This window comes from Centrocercus urophasianus, unplaced genomic scaffold (genome assembly GCF_019232065.1).
Source record: "Centrocercus urophasianus isolate 14NV4802_14NV808 unplaced genomic scaffold, USGS_Curo_1.0 seq_25, whole genome shotgun sequence".
NCBI classification, from domain to species: Eukaryota; Metazoa; Chordata; class Aves; order Galliformes; family Phasianidae; genus Centrocercus; species Centrocercus urophasianus.
The window spans coordinates 9,968,920-9,981,435 of NW_024884811.1; the positions used below are offsets into that span (position 1 = coordinate 9,968,920).

The window sequence follows — 12,516 nt, forward strand, 5'->3', positions numbered from 1 at the left end:
GCGGGGGCTCGACGCGCGCTCGACGCGCCCCTCCCGGTGGGGGGTGGGGCGGCCATCGGTGGGCCGGTGGGGCGCTCCGGGCCGCGCCGCGCTCCGCCGCGCTGCGCCGCGCCGCGCCAGGGCCAGGCTCCGCTGGCTGAGCCGTGCGCCGCGGGCGGGCGGGCCTGGTGGGTGGGCGTGCGGCCAAGGCTCTGCGAGGGCGGGAGCGAACACCGCCCCGCGCCGATCGCCGGGCCTTCGTTTGTCCCTGCGGCCCAGCCACCCCTCTGCGGCTTTCCCGGGCCGGAGCCTGCGGTGCGGGCCCCGGGAGGACGCCGCTTCTCGCCGCCGTGGGTTGTAGCCCGGAGGCGTGGAGTGGCTTTACCCGCTGTCGGGCCGGGGGTTGGCTGTGGATCCCGTGTGCAGGGAGTGCCTCGGCAGTACCCCTCCGTCCTGGGCCGGTGCCGTTTGACCGAGCCGTTGGACTGGCGAGTGGTTTATCTGCTTTTTCCTCCGGTGGTGCGGTGTGCTGGCGATCCTAACGGAGGTGCTGTTCCCCGCTCGTGGCTGTGTCTTTCGGACGTACGTTTTCCAGACGTCCTTAGGTCTGGTGAGATTGAACGTATCAGCGCGCCTCTTCTTTCTCACTGAAATGTGCTTTGCGTTGTAGCACGTACTGGCCTTTCATGTACCGTGTAGTCCAGGATGTAGAAAATTCGTGATCTTGGAAGCAGCATACATTTTGTTTTACACTGTGCCCAGTGCCGAGAGCATAGGAAGTTCATGATGTGTGGGTGCAGTTGCAGGCTGGGTCCTTTGTGCACATCCAGTGTGTCCCTGAACTCCACCTGTCCCTGTGGTGGGTCTCTGACAGTCTTCCTCAAGAAGACTGTTGTCAGTATTTCCATCTTACAGTTGATGAAATTCAGGCACAAAGGAGAACAGTTTGCCAAATGCACTGGCAGTGAAGAGCAAATAAATTCCAGTCTCATCGTTCTCACCCTTGTTTCAGGCTGACTAGGTGGCTGCCAGCTGGTTGCTGTTTGTTGCTTGTGAGGTATCTCTGACAGAGAAACCAGGTAGAATCCAGTAGAGTTACAGTTTTGTTACTGGTGTTATGTGCTAGAAGGGGGAGAAAAAAATAGAGGTCTACAAACGGAAGAGTTCAGACACTTGCTACAGTTGAGAATGTTTATCCTCTTCATACAACATAAATTTAGTTTTACTTCTCATCCTAAACGTTGTTCATTTCAAAGGAGTAATGATTCATAAAAGGTATCATCTGCTGAAATCAAGTAATTTCTGAATTTGACAAGCTATATTTGTTGGTGTATTGCAACAGGAAAGTGAGAGAAGGAGATGATGCAGCAAGGCATAAGCAATTCAGGAGGTTTCTGGAGTATGCTGGTAACTTCTGTACAAGAAGTGGTCTTACGAACCTCATATTCACCAGCAGTTAGAAGTTACTTGGGAATGTGAAGGTCAAAAGCAGCCTTGGCTGCAATGACCACAAGGCTCTAGAGTTCAGGATCCTTGTTGGGTCAGGGAGGAACATGAAAAGTAATATCCCAAACTATAGGAGGGTAGACTTCAGCCTCGTCAAAGATCTGCTTGGAAGAATAAGAATTGCCCTGGGGTAAAGCTGTGGGGGGTAAGAGGAACCAAGAAAGCTAGTTTATACTGAAGGATCATCTTTTCCAAGTTCAAGAGTAGTGTATTCCCAGAAAGAGGAAGTTAAGCAAAAGTGCTGAGAGGCCTGCGTGGATGAGCAAGGAGCTCTTGGCCAAACTCAAACACAAGATGGAATCATACAGAAGAGTGGAGGCAAGGATGAGGAGTCTGAAAGGAGTACAGATGTTGTTCAAGCATCGGAGGATTAAGTTAAAAAAGCTAAAATTTAAATGGAATTAAATCTAGCCAAGGGATATCACACATATCAGAAAAGGCTTCTGTGAGTGCATTTTTAATTAATTGAAGAGTAGGAACTAAAGAGTGGGCTGTTGCAGACCTTCACTAAGACCTCTGACACTGACTACCATAAGAATCTCATAGACAAGTTGTTGGTGTATGGGTGGACAGTGAAGTGGGTGAAAAACTGTGAGCATCTGGGCCCAGAGAGTGATGGTTAGTGGTTGAAGGTGGAGTGGCAATGACTAGTTGTATGCACCATGCACCATACTGGTTCCATTCCTGTTTTACATGTTGATGATTGGCCATAGTGTACTTTCATTGTATTTGCAGATGATCCAGAATTGAGAGATACTGTCATCCAAGGGGACCTCCGTAGGTTGGAAAAGTGATCTAATAAGAGCCACTGCATTGCATTTCAACAAGAAATGCTGAGTCTGTACATGGAAGACAGGCAACAGTACCAGCTTGGGGGTCACCAAGCTGGAAAGCAGCCTGGCAGAAGAGAACAGAGGGTCCTGGTGTACACCAGCTTGACCACGAACCAACAGGTTGTGTCACGAAGTAGGATACTAGTACCCTGGGGTGCATTAGGTGAAGTGCTGCCAGCCGGTCTTGGAATGTTTTTTTTTTTTTTTTTTCTGCTCAGCAGTAGTGAGGCCCCCTCTGGAGTACTGTTTTGGGCTCCACAGTACGAGAGAGACGTGGACATGCTGAAAGAGTTCAGTAAAGGTCAGTAAAGGTGATGAAGGAGCAACAGCATCTCATATGACATTAGTCTGAGAGAGAGCTGGGATTGTTCAGTCTGGAGAAGATTTGAGGGATCTTATCAATGTATCCTCCATGTATTTTTAGATAAAGTGGATGGTACTACCCTTTTCAGTGGTGCCCTGTGCAGGACAGAAGGCAATGGGCACTAACTGGAACACCAGGCAGCAGTTCTGTGCTGTGCAGCTGGTGGAGAACTGGCATAGGTTGCCTGGAGAGATTGCAGTCTCCTCCTAAGGGATCTCCGAAAACTGCATGCACATGAGCCTTGACGCAGTGCTCCAGGTGGTCCTGCTTGAGCAGAGAGGATTGGACCAGGTGGACCCAGAGATCCCTTCCAAAATAAACAATAGAGGTTATTCTGTAGTGGAGTATTGGTACCCTCAGTGTGAAGGTACCCCAGTATGAATTTCACAGTATACTATATGTGTAAGGTTATAGCATCATGGAATGGCTTTGGTTGGAAGGGACCTTAAAAGTCACTCCTTTGCTTGTTATGAGACCTCAAGCAGTAGCTCTGATTTGCAATGTAACTTCTATATACAGCTTTCTTGCTCTGCTTACCAGAGATATGTGGATTCTGGGTGAAAGATTAGTGCTTAAAAGTGTAAGCTTGAGTCTTTTTTTTCTAGAAGTTCCTCATAAACAGGAATCAGTTTGCCAGCAGCCTTTGAGCTTCTGTGATTGACCTGGTGATTAGCCTTACTAGACCTAACACCTGATTGTGGAGTCTTGGTGTAACCTGTGCTGCCTGATTTGTAAGTGGAATTCTCTGGCAAGATGATGCCACTTTGCTGTAGTTTCTTTAACTCAAATTGTCATTTGTGTGTCACTTGAACTGTAGTTGTCATGTTCTTCATTTGAGGATTTTTTCATAACTTACAAGATTAAAATAGTAAGTTTTGTATGTTGCTTAGAATAAGTAGAGCCCCTCCTTTTGCTTGAATCCCTTATATGTCTTCGAAAAGTATTTTAAAACTGTGATAACCAAATGCTGTTGCTACTCCATGCATATGGTGCTTGACTTCAGGCAGATTTCTAAGTTTCCATAGAGCAGTGCTTCCCTTTCTTCTTTATTTAGCTTTGTACCTATCTAAGCTTGGCTAGGAAAAACTGTTTTAGTGATCTGCAACAAGTACATAGTGTCGATAAGTTGCTGATCTAGCTTTTTTTTTCCCAAAGAAGCTTCTGAACAGACTAGCTTTGCCAGCATTAGTTAAGTGTCAGGTTGAACTTTCACATTCGATTCCAAACACAAAGCACCCGTTTGTAAGAGAAGATTTTGGGCTGTGCTGTCTAATTGCCGAGTCTGAGTTTTCTTTTGTACAGACTTGCTACTTAGTCTGACATACAAAGCTGTTAGCAGTAAACAATAAGTATTTAGTAGTATGTCTCTTTGAGTGTCACCATCTTGCCAAGGTTTGTGTACTTTGCTTGTATGCAAGTTTTCTGTACTGGCAAACCTTTACATGCTTGGATTGGAAAGCAAACATATCTGTACAAATCTCTTCCATACTGTAAAGTGTGGCTGTTTGTTTAGGCCCATAATTTTTTTTTCCTACAGCTGTCTTCTCAGCAAGATGAATGGAACTGTTCAGTGTAAATTGGATGGATTCTTTCCTTCGTAATTAAATTTCACTTAAGAATCAATCTTACGAAAAGAGAAATTAATGTTTTGTTTTAAAAATAGCATGCATTAGAGGGCATTGTAGTAGCCTATTTGTGGACTCAGGTGTCTGCAGCTTAAATCTTAGAATTGGATTAATTAGCAGGGGGAATATGTCAGATCTATCTGCTTTTAGGCTATTCTGATGTATGCTGAGCTCAATGTGATTTTTTTGAAGATACAGTTCACATCTGCTTGCTTCCTTGTAGGCAAGTGGGATTCCCAATTAAATGCTCCTTTGTAGATGATGGAGCATGACTCTGAGTTCTGCCTTTCAGGAGCTGAGTGCAGTGAAATGATGTTATAAGCTGTGGAGAGATTGTTGTTTTGGTGGTGTGGTTTTTTTTCCCTCCCTTAAAATGAATACTAAGCTCTCCAAAGTACAGAGTAGCAAGGAATCAGACCTCAGGTTTCTCATGTGTAAATCAGATTATGCACAGGACAGGTAAGTAGGGAAAAGGGTTGAAGCTCAGTAATGGTATTTATTTAAAATGATGACTTCATCTTATTTTGTTTTCATATAAAAAGAATTACACTTCAGAAGAGATGTTATAATTCTATGTCCCTGTTAACTTCTGATTTGGTTTTTGTTTTTTTAAGTTGTGTTTATGTTCCTTCAGGTGACTGAGATCTTTTCTCTGATTAGACTGAGTCATATTTAAGTTAGCTTAGTGATTTTAACAGTTTTTGATTTAGCCTTGTGAATTTGTTTAATCCAAACCAAATGGTTACTAGAAGGAAAACTAATAACTTTGCTACAATACTTAGCTGATGTTACAGCTTTTTTTAATATGTCACTAATAATGATAGCAAACATTTTTGTTTTTGTTCTTTTCTGGGAGAGAAATGCTGTTTTGTTTATTGTTGGATTTTTTTTCTGCCTTTTTACATTTGCTTCCTTTCTTTCCTTTTTTTTTCTAGCATAGAATTTACATCTGCTCTTGTTAGCAGTTTTTGGCAATCAGCAGGAAAGTGGTGCATGTTCCTTCTTTTCAGCTCTTCCACATTTTTCTGTAGGATGTAGGAGTATGTTAAGACACTGGAAGAGGTGGCTAAGTGCAAGTATTTCCTCATGGACTTAAGACCAAAGTCAACAGAATGCCATTGCTCTTGCTCACTGCCTGGATCTACTTAAATTTGTGGAACCAATTGGGATTTTAAAACGCAGAGAGAAATGGATGCGTAAAAATCTAATCTTTGATGTAGCAGAAGATGCATCTGTAGTGAACAGAAGTCAGTTGCTTTATTTTCACTGTACGCTTTCATTTAGTTTATCTAAAGATTTGCTGCACTGAAAACCGTTTGATGGTTTTCAAACCAATGCATATTTAAAAAGAAAAAGCTTTTTGATTCTGAACTCCATGCAGTCTGATTACTGCTTAACAGTAATCTTATTTATGAATAAATACCTAGTGACAGTTACAAATACCAAGTTACCGAATTTTCTAATCAGCTGTGTTTGTAGTATAGAATTTTATTTAATAATTTTTTATATTTGAATAATGAACTCTAAAGTATGGATGCGAATGTTCTGCTAAATAGCTATTATTTTAGTCCAAACTGTAATGCATCTGTGTTGATAAGACACTAGTTTAGAGGCTTGAGATTAGCTTTTGTTCAGTTGTTGGCTTCTAATTCCTATGAAAATAAATTTTCTTTACATCATACTACTTAGATTCTTTTTTAAATCTGCGGGTTTAGGTATGCTAATGTGTAAGGAATGTGAGTCTAGATTGATATTGATACGTTTGTACATAAATGATTTATACAGTCTCATTCTAGCATGACATGTATAAGGCATGCCTTGCATCTTTTTGTAACCACGGAACAGTGCGTAGTCAAAAAACAGGAGTGTTTTCTGTTACATCTGCAGTTTCCTTTCCCTCTATTATTAGTAATTTCTGCTTTTCTTTTCTAGAGGATACTGTGGAGTTGTTTTAAATTTCTCAGCGACTTTCCTTTTGTTGGGATTAAGTTCAGAATAATTTTCAACTACGTTTTGTCAGATTGGTGAAAACTTCAGAAGATGAACTGAACCTAGCATTTCTGGAATTATTCTTATAACCAGAGAATCTAGGTTTAGTTCCTACCTATGAGAACAGTGTTTTTGGAAATAACATTGTGGACTCGATGCTACATTTCAGTAGGCAAACCACATAGAGGTGATTAAACATAATATAGCTTTCTTTTATTAATTTGGACTTTTTCCTAACTGAGAGTTAAGAAAACGAGAAGAGACTGGCCTCAAAAGAACTGAGGTGAAAGCTGACCCCTGGCTTCAGTTTCTTTGAACTGTTCCGTGGACTTCTCAAGACAGAGAGCAAGAGAACTCTGCTGTAATTTAGAAACTTAAACAGCTTCTGAGAAGTTAGAAGCTCTTGCAACTATTGTATGAGCTAGGTAGTGATTTTTTTGTGGCAGTCAAAAGTTTCCAAGGTGAAAGCTGTGCTTCATAATTCTTAAGTAATTTAAGTGTGAATGAGATACTTGGTTTTGTGGTCTGTTACTCTGAACTTTAATGTAAGGCGCTTATATTAGCATCTTTCAAAGCTAGATAATGGTAATCAAATTCACAGACTTTGTTTTAAAACCTGAGTCATGGTGTTATACTGTTAGAACTGCTGAACTCCTACAGAAGTACCAGTGAAGTTTTTCATGTATGATAGCTTCTTTTGTGTAAGTTAATAGACTTTGAACTCCATCAGTTGTCTTAAATAGTCATTGAGCTTGTGAGCACATTAGCAGTGAGTAGAATGGAAAAATAAATGCCCATTCTTTTCCCAGAGAGTAAGGAGATAGGGTCAGAGAGGAGGAGGGGTATACCTAAGAGATTGTCATAGAGCAAATAGGAATTTGAATCTGACCGTGATCTAAAGGGAAGAGTAGTTCATTAAAAAATTTTTTTTCCATTCATCTCTTAACAGGAAGTCTGTCCAGCATGTTTTCTGGGTGGAACTGGGCGGTCCATTGCTTGTATCTGGTTTTGAATATTTGTTCCTTTGAAGGTAAGTCATCTATCTTAAGCATAATAGATTTACAGAAGTTCTTTAATTGGATGCTTGAAGCACACATCTGCTTTTTCTTTAGTTATGTGTGGCAGATTTGGGGCAGAAAATGAGAGATCTATTAATATCTAGACTATGTTCTTAATCTTGCAGTGAGGTAATGCAGTGCTTAACTAATACTCAGCTCTGCTTCTAGTTGCAGCTGTTTAATGTAAAGAGGCAGAGAAACTGACTCGCATCAGTAACAGCTTGCTATGTAGGGTCACTGTAGCAGACTGCAGTGGTGGGTAAGGTCCTATAATGTCATTTCTGTAATTTAAATGCAGTATTGCTTCAAAGTTGTTGGTTTTTCAAAGTTGTTGGTAAGGTGAAAGCTTACCTTGATCAGACTAAGCGGCTGTTAAAGCAGTAAGCTTTCAGTGAATTAGTTGTGATCTCTGTCATCAGCTGGAACCATGGGCCACCTCTGTTGTGTGGGAAGTGATCATTCTAAAGATGTTTTCTGTGGCTGTTTAATTAAGGTAGCATTTCAATCATCTGATGTTTAATCTAAGAGCTGACGTTTGTATGCCTGTATAGCAATAATCACAATTTTACTGCTAATTGTTTAAAAAAAAAATGTCTGTTTACCTTCATTCCCAAATACTATTGTACATAACAATGATTCTGAAATAGGTAACTCCAAGTACTCAACTCAAGTATTTGCATGTGATTCTTCTACAGTTAGTCTGCTGCAACAAAGGTGCACACATCAGATCTTGTTAACTCTCAACAGAAAATAACTTCTTATATAACTTCGGTTTCTTTGCCCTTCAAAATGTACTCAATTTTTCTGTCCTTGACTTTTCTCTCAGTCTCTTTAAACCACTTTTAACCACTCTGTGGTTATTAGTTGAGATTTTCCTGCTCGGCAGAACGTTTTTTTGGAAGCCTAAGTAGTGGTAGGCTGGTTGTGCCCCTCAGGTCTGTTTTATAACGGTCAGGTAACTAGTTTCCTGCTTAGGCAGATGTTGTACTGTCTTCAATATTACAGCAGTGTTGTAGCAGCAGGTTGTTGTAGAGTGCGCTGTTGTTTTTTTACATGTTTTTTTTTTTTTCTAGTTTCAGGTGGACTTGTACAATCATGTGGTCACATCATTCCAGAGTCTCCAGTGTTGGCCATGGGTTCCAATTTCACAGCATTGTGCATTTTGAATGAGAGTTGCCTTGACTTTGGCAATATATATGCTAGTCAGATTATATGGAAAATGAAAAATAAGGTGGTACCTAAAGAACAATACCGTGAAATAAACATAACTGTTTCTAGTGTCACATTTAATGACACTTCTTCTCTGGCTTCTCCACTGACTTGCAACGTTTTAGCAGATGGACAGATTGAGCAGAATATTTATGGAATTTCAGTTACAGTAGGCTGTAAGTACTGGGTTTGTTTGTTTGGTTTTTTTTTGAGCTTAATTCTTGTTTCAGTAGTAGCTCCCAAGAAAATTGCTTCTGTGGAAAAAGGGATAAGAATGAAAAATGTGTTCACCTTTGTGTTTGTTTCCAGCCCCTCACCTTCTGGATAATTATATAAAAATACTACAAAATCTCTGTCATCAAAGCTGGTGAATAAGCATAGAATAGTTTTCTAAAAAATGGAAAATATTCTGGAGTATTTCACGCAGATAAAAGTGTTTAAGCAGCCTTGAATTTCAGAAAGAAGGTAGGAGTTTAACTGAGAAAAGGTGCTGAAGAGAAATTGAACTTTCCTTGATTTCTTTTTTCCCTCTCTCCCCCCGCTGTGCAAAGAAGTGCAATAATTTATAAATACTACCTTCATAATAGCATAATAAGCTTACTATTTCCTTCATTAGTGGACTGAGAAATATCTAGTCCATCTTTACCACTAAATTAAACCTTTAGAAGGAAAGATCCTTCTTGAATTACTGTACTCTTAGAGAAAGTAATCCTAATTGTAAACTTTCCTTATTCAATGTAGATTGCGCTTGCATAGTTCTGAGCAGGTGTTCTTTGAGGCAAGACTTAGTTGTAATATTAATGACTTAACTGGTGAACGGTTCACAGAATGCTGGTTAAGTGTTTCTGTGTCTTGAATTTCCTTCCTGAGTATAGCTGGTGAATTACATTGCCTTCTACTGTCAGCAGAAGGTACTGGAATTACTCTGTGAATTCTATACAGAAGGCTTCTCTAGCTTTGCTATTTAAGATAATACAATTCAGAGTTGTTATGAGTTGAAAAGATTTTGCAGAGAAGTAGTTTTTCATTATAAATCCTGATGAGTACATTTCTTCCCAAGAGAGGTGGAACAGATGAAATATAGGGAAAGTAGAGGACAGCTGGAATACCCTGTGATAAATTAAATGAAAGTACAGATAACTTGAGTTGTAATCCACGTGTGAATTTTGAGGTGCATAGTTGTTTTCATTCTGTTAGTGTCCTGTGAACAGTGAGAGAAACGGTATATTTCAGAACAGTACAAATACTGAGGAACAAAATTGTATGTTTGTAAGTTGGTGATTGCTTAAAATAGGATCTTGTGCTTGAAAAGAAGATAAATATATTAAAAAGAAGATAGATTAAATATATTAGACCGTTGTAAATGGTGATATCCTAAAAGCTACAAACTCAGTGTTAGCTCTGTATGCCATTATTTGAGTTCAAGAAGCAAAAATAAATAAATAAATAAAATCAGCTGCTCTTTGAAAATTTCTTACATGTTATTGAAGTGTGCTGGTGAAGATTGTGTATCTTCCTTGTAGGTATCTGGGACTAAATCTTCACTCTCCCATATATGGGTTGAGTGAGAAGAGATGTAACCATTACCTTATATCTCAAGTTATTGGCAAAGTCAGCATATGCCATTGCAGCTCAACTACTCATCATCATTTTTGTTCCATGTCATTTAAAATGTGTAGGGTGGTAGATGAGATGCCTGATTCTTTTATCTGCCTTGTATCTGTTTGTTACTTTGTGAGGCATTTGCTCCTGATTTTGCATGTGGTTTCTCAGAGTAGATGCTTAAACTTAGTGACTTTGGTTTTCCTCCTCCTTTAAAAATACATGTGACTAAAAATATTTCTGGTGCTTTTTGAAGTTGCTGTAATAGAATGTGTAGTATGATTCTTATGGAATTGTGTGATGAAATGTATATATTAATTATTGCTAATTCTTTTTGTACAGTGCCCCCAGAGAAGCCTGAAAACTTAAGTTGTATTGTATATCAGCTGTCGAATCTCAGATATCCTATGAACTGTACCTGGAACCCTGGAAATCATACATTCCTGGACACTCATTTTAGGTTGAAATACAGGTGGTAAGTAGCTCTTTATATAATGTCTAAACAATTTTAAGCAATTTTTGTAGGCTAAACCAAACTTCCTTGAAGTTATTCGATACTTTGAAATCATTCTTAAATTCAGTGTTTTGAAAAATTGCTGCCTGCTTTTGAGGGGAGGGCAGAGCTAAAGCAGCTCACAGTAATTTAGAACTCCAACTTGAAATTTGTTTACTGCAGTCATTTTACAGCAGCAGCATCTTAATTTTTCTGTTCTGAAGTATATAAGATAGTTTGAATACAGTACACCTAATTGTTATGTGGGTGGATCCAAAATATATACTGTTTTTCTTAGGTGATGGTTCTGTACCATACTAAGCAGGTAAAGACAACAGCATATAGTAACTGGATTTTGTAGTTGTTTACTGTGTATTCCTTAAGAACTCAGTGTTGTTGGTCCATAGTATAATCTTAATCTTCAGCAAAAATTTTTCTCCTGTGAAGTCAAATTAAAATGTTTTTCAAACTCATTCAGATGGTGTCTTCTCATGCAAAGCAGAACAGACAGATTTGCAGTCCCTCTCTGGGAATAACTCCTACCGCTTCCCATCTCCCCTGGTTTTTGTAAAGTGCTTTGGTAATGAATGTGGTAGAAAGTATGAGTAGCTAGAAAACCTTGAATTTGAAAACTCTCTAAGGGAAATAAAATTTTATATGCTTTTCTTTACTTAGGTCACGAGAAAGCTTTCCTGACTGCATACCGAAATCTGTAAATAATTCTTGTACCATTTCTGATGTTCAGTTCTTTGTTAACCTGGAGGTCTGGGTAGAAGCGGCAAATGCTCTTGGGAAGGCTGAATCTGAACATCTTGTTTTTGACCCCATTGAGATTGGTAATCAATATCCCTATTAATGAAGTTTCAGTACTGTGCATGACTTCTGTTCCTGTACATATTGCTAAACAGCTATTCATATTTTCAATTATAAATATAACACTTCTAAGTATTATTAGATAGAACTAGAACTGTGCTGAACAAAAATCAGAATTTGGAAGATTGCTTTTAGAGCCAGAAGTTCTTATGCAGCCTGCTTTAGAAATTTTTGTGAAATAGCAGCCATTTGGGCTTGTGGAAGGCCTTAATGACAGTGTTGCAGCACAGTGTGCTCATTGCTAGAGGCATGGAAAAATAATGCAGCTGCAGGGATGACTGACTTCTTCTCTTCTAGTCAAACCACTGCCTCCACACAACCTATCAGTCAACTCAGGAATACTGCCTACTGTTCTGAAGCTTTCCTGGGAGAACCGGATTTCAGCAGCTGTGATGAAACTGAAATTCAATATTCGCTACAGGATCAGTAGTGATACAAACTGGATGCAGGTAACAAGAATGTCTCTTCTGACTATTCTGCTAACCTGTAAACCAGCACTAGTTTGTCAAACTACTGCTGAAGTTTACTTAGTGTTTCATCTCATCTTGTAATTTATGTGGTAACCGAACAGTTCATTTTGCCTATTTTTGCCCATTTGATGCAAAATTACTGATCTAAATGTAGCTTAGAATGCTGGGATGCTTTTTTAAACTGGTTATAGCTATAAGAGTATGGTACAACAGTCTGGTTGTCTTGCATACATGCCTTGAGCTTGACACAGTCACAACCAGAAAAAATGAGTGTGTGTCATACGTGTATAATATGTTCATGTCCTCAAGAGATTTTTTTCTTTTATGTCATTCCCTGGCTGTATCTTCAGTAGTTTATCAGTTTTTCCTTTCTTCTTAACATTCTCCGAGCAGTGGTATTCCAGAAACTCTTTTTTTAATAAAAATTGTCCAGTTTTTGTTTCACTGTATAGATCCAAAAGTATTTTGAATTTTGAGACTTCTTGAAAGAGTAGTTGATGTTAGCTTCACAAAAT

The 12,516-nt window shown here is 39.4% G+C and overlaps 1 protein-coding gene across 5 annotated transcripts in view; it reads left to right on the plus strand.

Annotated features, from left to right (window-relative positions):
• Positions 1–12,516, plus strand: part of IL6ST (interleukin 6 cytokine family signal transducer) — a 35,136-nt gene that overhangs the window by 347 nt on the left and 22,273 nt on the right. The window contains exons 1-6 of one of the 5 annotated variants that reach the window (XM_042825790.1): positions 2,583–2,619; positions 7,246–7,326; positions 8,428–8,739; positions 10,508–10,640; positions 11,334–11,494; positions 11,829–11,980. In XM_042825790.1, the coding sequence (XP_042681724.1) occupies positions 2,598–2,619; positions 7,246–7,326; positions 8,428–8,739; positions 10,508–10,640; positions 11,334–11,494; positions 11,829–11,980 (861 nt within the window). In that variant the 5' untranslated portion in view covers positions 2,583–2,597. Of the gene's footprint in view, positions 1–2,582; positions 2,620–3,289; positions 3,414–4,731; positions 4,767–5,484; positions 5,555–7,245; positions 7,327–8,427; positions 8,740–10,507; positions 10,641–11,333; positions 11,495–11,828; positions 11,981–12,516 lie in introns of those variants that run through there. The other 4 variants (XM_042825793.1, XM_042825791.1, XM_042825788.1 and 1 more) reach the window with 4 other exon arrangements.